Source organism: Mustelus asterias, chromosome X (assembly GCF_964213995.1).
Source record: "Mustelus asterias chromosome X, sMusAst1.hap1.1, whole genome shotgun sequence".
NCBI lineage: Eukaryota > Metazoa > Chordata > Chondrichthyes > Carcharhiniformes > Triakidae > Mustelus > Mustelus asterias.
Window position 1 is genome coordinate 17,018,548 of NC_135834.1, and position 11,992 is coordinate 17,030,539.

At 44.9% G+C, this 11,992-nt stretch overlaps 1 protein-coding gene across 1 annotated transcript; it reads right to left on the reverse strand.

Moving 5' to 3' along the window:
- Positions 1-4,644: 4,644 nt before the first annotated feature.
- Positions 4,645-11,377, reverse strand: LOC144481860 (uncharacterized). The gene is made up of 5 exons (XM_078201008.1): positions 11,256-11,377; positions 8,869-8,963; positions 7,452-8,018; positions 7,128-7,385; positions 4,645-5,149 (listed from the first exon to the last, which is right to left on the reverse strand). The coding sequence occupies exons 3-5, from the start codon at positions 7,907-7,909 to the stop codon at positions 4,645-4,647; spliced, it is 1,221 nt and encodes a 406-aa protein (XP_078057134.1). The 5' UTR covers positions 7,910-8,018; positions 8,869-8,963; positions 11,256-11,377.
- Positions 11,378-11,992: the final 615 nt, after the last annotated feature.

Below are 11,992 nucleotides of genomic sequence, written 5' to 3' on the forward strand. Positions count from 1 at the left end.
AGTTGGCAGGTTCCATTTCCTCAAGGACATCAGTGAACCAGTTGGGTTTTCACAACAATCCAGCAGCTTTCATGGTCACTTTATCCGAGTGCTGGCCCCACAAATTATCAGATTCATTCAGCTCAATTTCACAACCCGCCTTTGTGTTTTTGTGGGTTCTGTCTCACTCCCTTTTTCCTGTTCTAACTCCATTTCACAGGGTCTTGAAACGGAAAGATCTGCAGTCAGGAAACTCAAACCAAACATGACATCAGGATCTTACAGAGTCGCCCAATTTATCGTAACCTGAAGATGATCAGATTTTGAACATGTGGGGAGAAACCTACACGTGTTCCGTGTGTGGGCAAGGGTTCAGCCGATCAACTGAGCTGTCAGGGCACAAACACAGTCGCATTGCGGAGGGAACTGGTAATGTGGGATTAATTTGCTATTTCCAACAACCTGGCTAAGGAGGTTTACAACATCTTTTAAATATGAAATAAATTCTTCAAAGAGCGAATCCAGTTAACAAGTTACCCACGTTTTGGGGTAATAACTTCAAGCTTTCAGCCTGTTACACTGAGCTAATTGTGAGAATCTGTTCAATTGCTAAAGTTAAGCTTTCTCCTCTTGCTATTACTTATTGCTAATTTCTGTTAATTGACACTTTGCTTTTGATCTTTCTGACTTGTGACCTTTCTACCTTCAATAGATTAATATATCTTTTGAATTCACCATCTGAAGTGTTCATGCTTGTTTAGTCTTATTGAATCTGAATTGATTTACAATTGGGGATTTATTGAAAACAACGTAAATCCCATAAATTGACTGAATCAGTGGAAGTGGAAATGGTCACAGTGACCAGTCTCTGTAACAGGTTGTACAGTGAGGGGAATTAGATTGTATATTGACTGGGGAAGATGATCAGAATAATGACCTTTTAAATAATCCATGTGGAACAAATTGTATAAGAATCTCAAACCACACTCTGCATGTCACTGGGTCAGGGAAACTGTTAATTTTCACACAATGTGCACGGACACTGCAGAAACTCCTGTGCCTGTTTCAATATTGATTTTCCTGACACAAGAGTTTTCAAAACGGAAAGGGAGAAATCTCTGGATCATTAAGAAATAGAAGGAAATTGTTACGATCCATGTTGATGTTTGATAAAGGCTGGCACTGGAGTGACGGATCGAATGGCCTCCTAATGAGCTATGTCATTTTACAATTCCATTGTTCGATCAATGTCTTGACAACATCCTGAAATATCCCAGCCCAATTTTAATCATGAGGAAGAAGATCTTGATGTTCAACATGACTACACAGTTTGACAGTTTCTCTGGAAGTCACTTTGACTGCAGTGTAGTATTTCTGTAGTGTGGGGGAACTGTGACAGTGGCTGTTCACCTGTTGTGTGTGTGGGAAGAGATCTGGTCATTCCTCCAATCTGTGGAAGCACAAGTGAGTTCACAAGTTAATACTTGTTAATGATTGGGTTTTGCTATTAATCATATCCAGGAGTGAACACTGCTCACTACTGTCTGTCCTGTTAATGTTAGTAAACTGCGTCCCAGTTAGATGCATTCATAGTCACCCAAAAATTCAAATAAATTAGCTGTGTCGAGTCTTGCTAATGTCCCTAAAACAAGTTAGTTCCTTTTGAAGGGCTCTCCCTTTCCCCTGTCTCCTCCATCCTCACCTCCAAAAAGTGTGAGGAACTCTTAGAGCGTCTTTGTCACTGAGATTGAGAAAATCCTATCAGCTGTCTCTGCTGCTTCCTCCCTTCTACTAGTACACCAGGATAAACTGTTTCTAAAGATGCTCCTTGTCTGAGCCCTGAACCCACATCTTTCTCCAGTTTTTCCCTATTTCCCCTCAGTGCTCATCTTGTCCATGAGCCCCGCCGTCTGCTCCATCGATGCTATTCTCACTAAACTGCTGTTCATCCATCCTGATGGCCACTGATATTGCTCATGTTATTCTCTCTCAACTTTGACATCTCCCATCTCTTTTCCTGTGTCAGGCTAATTGCGGCTGAACCTCCTCATTCCAGCCTTTTTCTCTCAGACTATTCCAAAACTATCCGACCCCTCTCACCCTCCAGCCACTGTAAATCCAGAACATGGTGCTGTTTTGAAAATTCATCATGGATGTGACAAAGGCAGCAGTTGTTGCCCACCCTGATTGTACTTCGAATTGAGTTTTTTTGCTCAGTCATTTCTGAGGGCAGTTGAGAGTCACCCACATTGCTCTTGGTCAGGAGTCACATGTAGGCCAGACCAGGTAAGGATGGCAGATTTCCTTCCCTTATATGGATTAGTGATCCATATTAGGGAAGCAATCAAAGTTTATCAAACGGGCGGCACGGTGGCACAGTGGTTAGCACTGCTGCCTCACAGCTCCAGGCACTTGGGTTCAATTCCCGGCTTGGGTCCCTGTCTGTGTGGAGTTTGCACGTTCTCTCCGTGTCTGCGTGGGTTTCCTCCGGGTGCTCCGGTTTCCTCCCACAGTCCAAAGATGTGCGGGTTAGGTGGATTGGCCATGCTCAATTGCCCCTTAGTGTCCTGGGATGTGTAGGTTAGAGGAATTAGCAGGGTAGATGTGTGCGGTTCCAGGGATGGGGTCTGGGTGGGATTGTTGCCAGTGCAGACTCGATAGGTAGAATGGCCTCCTACTGCACTGTAGGGTTTCTAAACTTGATCAGCATCATTAGAACAAGCTTTCAGTTCCAGATTTATTTATTAAATGGGTGGCACGGTGGCACAGTAGTTAGCACTGCTGCCTCATAGCGCCAGAGATCCAGGATCGATTCCAGTCTGACAGAAATACAGGCCGTTATAATTCACAGAACATAAGAATTACACACAATACAATGAATCACTGGACAGAAAGTATATAGACAGCAAGAACAATGATAGGTGTTTCATAGAAATAATTTTGAATATAATCACTGATTTGTGACACCTACAGCAGCAAGGAATGGGGTAGTGAATATTATGTAAATTATAAATTACCCACAGAATCTGAAGTTGAGTTGGAATATTCCAGAACCGATCTCATTGCTGTGAGATCCAATGATCGAAGTTTATACTGTCAAATACTGATCTAAACAATGAAAGTATCACCTAGATTTGGTGGAGGAAAGTCTCCAGCGAGACAATTAAACCATACACTGAGTGACATTGATTAGAGTCACTGAACAAACAAGGTGACTTTTTTTGTATTGGAAAGTATCGTTAAAAACAACGAGACAGACAGAGACCTTCCTGATGAGGGACACAGCACATTACTGCAACAGACAAGTTTGAAACTTCAACCATCTTCAGCTAAAAGTGCCGAGTGGTTGATTCATCTCGGCCTCCTCCTGAGATCCCACTATCATAGATCTTGGTCATCACCCGATTTGATTCGCTTCACCAGAAATGAAGAAACAGCTGGAGGCATTTTATACAGAAAACAACATGAACCCTGATAGTGTCCAGGCTGGAGTACTGAAGATTAGTTTTCCAGAACTCGCCGCTTTGCCAAGTCATTCCAGCACAGCGACAACACCAGCATCTACCCAACAACTTTCCCAGGTTTATCCTGACCACAGAAAAGCTGGAAACATCCATCCAGGCAATTTGCACCAATCGGTCAATTCTCAGTCATCAGCAAAGAGGAGGAATATGTCATCGACAGTGCAGAATGTATTCAGAAATAATCTGCTCATCGATACTCAGTTTGGGATCTGCCAGAATCACTCACCCTCAAATGGCATTGCCAGCTAAATTCCTGAGGTGTGCCCCTGATATCAAGGCAGAATTTGATCTAGTTTGGTATCAAGAAGCCCAAGTTCCATTGAAATAAATAAGAATCTGGTGAAAACTCTTGCTGCGAAGATTCAAATGTAGCACCAAGGAGGATGGGTGTGGTTAGTCAACATCAGTCACAGAATCATAGAATCATACAGCACAGAAGAGGCCATTCAGCCCATAGAGTCCACACCGACACATTAGAAGCAACTGAACTCCCACCTAATCCCATCTGCCAAACTTGGCCCATAGCCCTGAATGATACGATGTGCCAAGTGCTCGTCCAGATACTTTTTTAATGGATGTGGGGCAACAGTCAGTTCAGTCCCAGGACATCGCCGCAGGGGTTTCTCAGGGGAATGTCCGAAGCTCAATCATCTTCTGCTGCTTTGGCAATAATGTTACTCTTACATAAATTCAAAGGTGGAGATGCTCACAACAAATGCACAATTTTCAGAACAATTATCAACTCCACATTACTGAAAGAAGACGTGAGTTCAGACTGAAGGCAGAAGAATGTTGGACACAGTTTGTCCCCGTCGGCTAGTGAAGGGAGGAAGCAGCAGAGACATTGGATAGGATTGTCTCAATCTCTGTAACAAAGAAGCACCAGGAGCTCCTCACACTTGTTGGAGGTGAGGATGGGGGCGACAGGGGAGAGGGAGAGACCTTCAGAAGCAATTAACTTGTATTCGAGATATTAAAATGATTCAACACTTTGTGTTGAACATGAAGCTGATTTATTTAACTTTTAAGAAGAATATTAGCACCTATAACTGATCTTGGGTTTAAGAACATCAGCAGATAGAGATCTCACCGGACATGGTTCAGTTCTGGGTGTGGTTAACTGTAAATCGAATTATTGTCGTTACTTGTGAATTTTCTGGTGTGTCAGCAGGTGGGATGACTGAATGAATGCCTTTCCACACTCAGAGCAGGTGCATGGTTTCTCTCCAGTGTGAACTCGTTGGTGTGTCTGCAGGTTGGATGAGGTGGCGAAATTCTTCCCACAATCGGAGCAGGTAAACTTTCTCTCTCCAGTGTGAACTCGCTGGTGTGCAGTGAGTTGAGACGATTTCCTGAACCCAGTTCCACAGTGAGAACACCTGAATGGTCTCTCATCAGTGTGAACATGTTGATGGCGTATCAGGTCCCTGGAACTTTTATACTGCTTCCTGCAGCCTGGGCAACGAAAAGGTCTCTCATCAGAGTGAACTCGCTGGTGTCTCAGCAGGTGGAATGACACAGTGAATCCCTTCCCGCACGTGGAGCAGGTGAACGGTCTCTCCCCAGTGTGACTGCGCCAATGAATTTCCAGCTCCGATGGGGATTTGCATCCCTTCCCACAATCCCCACATTTCCATGGTTTCTCCCTTTTCTGACGGCATTTATGTTCTGACAGACCAGATGATTGGCTGAACCCTCGTCCACACACAGAACAAGTGTACAGTGCAATTCTGTCAACTGTGCTTTTTCCTCCCATGTTCAAAATCTGATGATATTGATGTGATGTTTGGTTTCTGTTTCTAAACTGCAAATCCTCCTTTTCCAATACACTGTGAAATTAATTTAAAACAGAAAAAAAGGGAGTGAGAGAGAATCCATAAATCACAAAGGCAGATTGTGAAATTGAGCTGAATGAATCTGGTAATTTACGGGGCTAATGTCACTGCCTTGGACATACAGGGTTGTTTTACCTCATCAATCAGACATTCTGACTCAAGAGTGTGAAGTGGTTTGATTGACAAGTTGTTCCCACATTGCCCCTACAAAGATGGCAGCCACGCATGCGCTCGTCAGCAGATTGCCCCCAATAAAGATGGCAGCCCTCAACCCGGCTCAGAAATGCGTGAAATTTGAGGCCGCGTTCAACACAAACGGGAGAACTGACAACCAGGGAATTATTTTTCGGAGTTGGGGGTTTACACAACATTTTTACGAAGCCTGTCCGCCCACCCTCCAGATCCATCGCTCCCTCCGATCCGCCATTACACCCACTTACAGATTGGACATCAGAGCTCTCTGTCCCCCATCGTCATTATTTACACTGCGCATGCTCCATTTACAGCCCCGCCCCTCATTCACTCCGATCCGCTCCCGCCTGGTCCTCCAGCCCCGCCCCTATTTCCCTATTGGTCCGGAGGTGCTGTCAATCAGCGGGACATTGTGATGGTTTCAGATGGTGAGAGCAGCCACAGACTCAGGCTGACTTGCTGATTATTGTAAGGAGTCTCAAAACACCAGGTTAAAGTCCAACAGGTTTATTTGGTAGCAAAAGCCACTAGCTTTAGCGAAGGTAGCACTTGCTACCAAATAAACCTGTTGGACTTTAACCTGGTGTTGTTAAACTTCTTGCTGATTATTGGCAGCATTTTCTGTTTGGGAATGAGAGCAAGAGATGGATGGTCAGTTCCCCTGTGTCCGGGGCTGGGGGATTCACACTCATTTCCCCAGGACACTCATTATCACTGCAACTTTACAGGAGAAAGACCCCGCTTCAATCCCCACTGCAAATCTTGTGTTTAAAAATTATCCAAACTGGTAACAGTGGAGGAATGGAGAGGGATGGGGGTGAGGTAGAGCTGGGTGTTGTCAGCATTCATGTGAACACAAACACGGTGCTTTTGGGTGATGTCAACTAGTGGCAGCATGTAGATGAGAAATAAAAGGGACCAAGGATAGATGCTGGGGGAAAAGAAGTGCAAGGACTAGAGAGGAAAGGAAGTTTAGAGATAGGTTGCTCATTTGAAAAGATGGTTGGGTTGAATGATTTTTAGAATGGGTGACGACACTGGATGTAAAGGTGAGAAGAGCAAAACAACATGAACAATATCAGTTAACAGGGGAAATTGGATGGTTCTCAGTTTAGTGAGAATAGGCTCATGGGAGCAGAAGCTGGGTCCCATAGACAAGGTGAGCACTGAGAGGATGGAAGTGGAGATAGGAGAGAAACTGGAGAAAGATGTAGGTTCAGCACTCAAGGGGTAATGTTTGAAACAGTTTGTCCCAGTGTGCTAGTGAAAAGCAGGGGTGAAGGAGCAGAGGCAGTTGGTGGGATTGTCTCAATCTTATTAACAAAGAAGCTCCATGAGCTCCTCACACTTGTTGTTGGAGGTGAGGATGGAGGTGACAGGGAAGAGGGAGAACCCTTCACGTGGAGCTAACTTGGGTGAGAGATAATAAAAAGACTGAACAGACTGTATTTTACATAATGCTGATTTATTTGACTTAATCCAGAATGTTAGCACCTGTAACTAGTCTGCAGTTTATGAACATCAACAGAAACAGATCCCAATGAACATGGTTCAGTCCTGGTTGTGACTGACAGAAAAATCCAAACACTATAGTTACATGTGAATTCGCTGGTGTCTCAGCAGGTTGTACGAGGTAATGAATCCTTTTCCACACTCAGAGCAGGTGAAAGGCCTCTCCCCGGTGTGAAATCGCTGGTGTCTTAGCAGAGTGGATGAATGAGCAAATCTTTTCCCACACTCGGAGCATGTGAATGGCCTCACCCCAGTGTGCGTCCGCTGGTGTGTCACCAGGACAGAAGTGGTCGTAAATCCCTTTCCGCACTCGGAGCAGGTGAATGGCCTCTCCCCAGTGTGACTGCGGCAATGAACAGTGAGGTCATATGATGTCTTCAAACCAGCCCCGCAGTGAGTGCACTCGAACGGTCTCTCATCAGAGTGAACATGCTGATGGCGTGTTAGTTCCCCAGAACTTTTAAAACACTTCCCACAGTTTGGACATTTGAAAGGTTTCTCATCAGTATGAACTCGCTGGTGTTGCAGCAGGCGAGATGACTGAGTGAATCCCTTCCCACACTCGGAGCAGACGAAGGGTCTTTCCCCATCGTGAATTCTCTGGTGTTCCAGCAGGTGGGATGAAGTAATGAATCCCTTCCCACACACGGAGCAGGTGAACGGTTTCTCCCCAGTGTGAGTGTGCCGATGATTTACCAGCCTGAACTGGTCATAGAACCCTTTCCCACAGTCTTCACATTTCCACAGTTTCTCCCCGGTGTGTCTGCGCCTGTGTTTCCACAGGCCAGACGATCGGCTGAATCCTTGTCCACACACAGAACACATGTATGGTTTCTCCCTATTGTGAACGGTGCTTTTTCCTTCCATGTTCAAAATCCAATGATATTCAGGTCATAGTAAATTGGGTGAATCTGTCAGATCCTGGTGTGATGTTTGGTTTCAGTTTCCCAACTGCAGATCCTGCCCTTCTAACACTCTGTGAAATTGATTGAAAGCAGAAAAAAGGGAGTGAGAGAGAAACCACAAAAACAGAAAGGCAGGTTGTGAAATGAGATGAATGAATGAAACTGGTAATCTGTGACACTGAGAAAAACACCATCACCTCCAAGTCACATACCGTCCTGTTCTGTCTGACATCCAGTACCGGATAAACAAAGAATTCCTCCAGTTAAATATTGAGAAGACTGGAGCCATTGTCTTCAGTCCACACTACAATCCCCACCCCCATGGACATGGACTCCATCCCTCTCCCTGACAACGATCTGAGGCTGAACCAGACTGTTCAAAACCATGGTGAAAATATTAAATCCAAGGTGAGCTTCCAACCCCATACCCACATCATCACCAAGACCACCTATTTCCACCTCAGAAACATTCCCCGACTCCACCCCAGTTCCAACTCATCTGCTGCTGAAACTCTCATCCATTCCTTTGTTACCTCTAGATTTAACTATCCTAACGAACTGCCGACCGGCCTCCCACATTCAACCTCCCTGTCTTCTTGAGCTCATCCAAAACTCACTAACCCACACCAAGCTTTGTTCAGCCATCGCTCTCTGACCTACAAAGGCTCCAGGTTCAGAAATGTTAAAATTCTCATCCTTCTTTCCAAACTCCTGAACTTCCCTGATTTTAACTGTTTCACCTTTGCTGGCCATACCTTTCGGTGTCAAAACTCTAAACTGTACAATGTCCTCCCTGAGACAAGGTAGACAACAAAAAGTTAGATCATTAAAAGATTATGAGTCACAAATTCAAGATTTTGGGCAAATTAAGTGGATATGAAGAGGAAATTTTACACAGAGTGAAAATGACTAGTAACTTACAATCAAAACGCAGATAATATCCAGGTCCTGATGAATTGAGTGGCTCTGTACGCTTTTGAAGCGATACTCGAGTTTCCTGTTTATTATCTAATATCCTGCAAAAGCGGTATACGGAATTCACTGTCACCCCATAACAGAAATTAAGACACAGATATTTTCTTTGATTAAGTTTTGTGTGTGTAAATCTTCCCCTTATCCCCTGTGAAAGGAGTTTCCAAAGCCATCAGCGTGAGTCAGTCTTTTTGGCTCAATCGAAGAGACTAAATCAAAGTAATGAAGGGATAAATTAAAAGGGGCAGCTCCCAAAAGGGGGGGAACTGCTCGAAACAAAAAACAACGAGGAAAGGAAACTTAAAACATCAAATTAAAATGTGATTAAAGGGGTTGATAACGCACTCCAGATCCTGCGGTGCCCAACAGGCACGGAAGGCCTCCACAATGCCCTTGGACACCACATACTCCCTCTCCAGGGACACCTGGTTTCAATGTGAGTCAATCTTTTTATCAAACAGTTTACGAATACAAAATACATTACACTTTCAAATTACAAACCAGAATACAATACCATCTCACAATAATAAATTATGGAGATGACACCCAATGTAAAACAATAAACATGCCATTTTTAATATAATAGCACAGTAACAAACAGCTAGTAGACAGTGTGAGTTATCCACAACCGGCCTTCCAAGGTTGCAAACACCTCACAACGACTATAAACCAGCAAGCTATAATATAAACACAATACCGACAGCTAACACGCCGTCCTTTAACCAATAACAAACAACTCCCTTACAATAAGAAAGGGGTTCACTAAGTTATCTACAACTTTCCGGGGCTTTGCCCTCCGTATTTTCCTCTTCCGAGGGTTTCACCTCCGGGGCTGTGCTCTCGGGACTGCACTTTCCCTCTGGGGTCACACCATGAAATAATAAATCAACAAACTTATATAAACATGATGCAACAAGTAATAAACCCCTCTTAATACAATAATAAACATCTCTGTTGGAATGAAATAACCATTATGAGTTCTCTGCAACCCTCCAGGGTTCCACCCTCCAGAGTTCGCCTACCGGATTAGCTTGCCTCGAACCGGGAGTGACTTTATCTGAGGGGTACATCGTCCGGGCTACAGACAGTCCACAATGATAAATTATAAATCAATAACTAAGATTAACACAATAATATACCCTCCTTAATAGTGCAACAAACAACTATATTACATTAAAAGTGAATCATCTGCAACCCTCCAGTGCCTTGCCTCCTGGATTTTCCCCTTCCGGGGAGGGGGCAACACTCCGGAGGTACTCTGTCCAGAGGTGACACCTTCAGGATTTTCAACCAGGAGGAATAGGCCACCAAGGAGCTCCTCTGTCCGGACCTTCCCTTCCGGATTCTCGGCCCAGGTGGGGTGGGACCTCTGGGGTACTCTGTCCAAGGACAACCTTCCGGATTTTCCTCCAGGGGATGGGAACAATCTGGGGTTACTCTGTCCGGGGATTTGCCTTCCGGATTTTTCCCGAGCCGGAGTTTACACCCTCCAGGGTTACTCTGTCCAAGAGGACGTCCTCTACGCCATAAATAATACAAAAAAAATGAGAAAGTAATAAACCAACAAACTGATACAATACTGAGACCTAATAATACAATAACAGACAATCCCTTCACAACAACAGAGTCCATTTGAATTAACAATAGAGTCCATTGTAAGTTATCTTGCAACATTCCAGGGGTTTCACCTTCCAGGGCTTCAGGCTTACACCTTCCAAGATTGCAAATGGTTCATCCAAATACTTCCAAGGTTCCATCCCACCAGGCCAGAACTCCCAGGGTTACACCTCCCTGAATTGCACCTTCCAGGGTTGCACCTTCCTGACTTATATTTTCCTGGGCACACTTTCTTGAGTTATGCCTTCTGGGACACACAAGTCTCACATCGAACATCACCTCACACATTTGTGATCCAGCCGGGGACAAATGTTCTTGCACGAGTCCCAAACAAGACCCTTTGACCCTTAGACAGGAATCAAAGGGAGGCCCAGGAGGAGGAATTTACTGAGGCAGAGGGGTGGTTTTGACTCTGCTTCATGGAGATTGCTGTCGCCAGATGTCAAAGCAACAAATAATTCCAACTAACACCAGTACTGGGAACTAAACTCTCACTCTTTCCATAGAGAGAGACACTCCAAGCACAGAATGCAATGCAAACAGGGCGAGAAACATCGGCCACAGCAGCACCCAGCGCCATCAGTGAGAGTCCAGGAGCTTGGAGCAAAATGATCGCGCATGCGCCCTGCTGCACATTGCCCCTATAAAGATGGCGGCCGGTAACCTGGGTTTGAAGCCGTCATTCCGCAGCTCTTGCCGCGGGACCAAAAGGTACTTACCAGAGTTTCTACCTCAGTACTGGGTGTTTATGAAGCCTCTTCAACCGCTCCACTGCGTCTGTTACCTCCCTAAATGCGCAATTTCTCTCCAATATTGGAGCCAAAGTGACTTCCAACCGCCATCTGGTGTATTGCAACAGCGCATGCGCTACTCTCCACTCACGACCGCGTCTGCGCAGGTGTGTGTGTGTGTGTGTGTGTGATCGAGTCGATTCCCATTCGCCCTGAATGCTGGGTAAGAGCCCTGCCATTGACAGTGAAAACACCTTCAATAGTTTATTAGGATCTATGATCCCATTATAATCGGAGCCAGAGGGCAATGCAATCCAAATTTATCCACCATAGTTATGTCCTGGATGTAATTAACGGCAGAACAAACACCAGTGTATATTAATGGTTTGGATGAGGGAACAAAATGTAACATCTCAAAGTTTGCGGATGATACTGAGCTGCGGGGGAGGCTGAGCTGTCACGAGGATGCAGAGATCCTTCAGCATGATCTGGACAAGTTGGGTGAGTGGGCAAATCAATGGCAGATGCAGTAACATGTGGATAAATGTGAGGTTATTCACTTTAGAAGCAAAAAGAAGAAGGCAGATTACTACCTGAATGGGTGCAAATTGGGAGAGGGGAGTGTGCAGCGGGGCCTGCATGTCCTTGTGTACCAGTTGCTGAAAGGTAAGCATGCAGATGCAGCAGGTGGTGAAGAAGGCAAACGTTATGTTGGCCTTCATTGC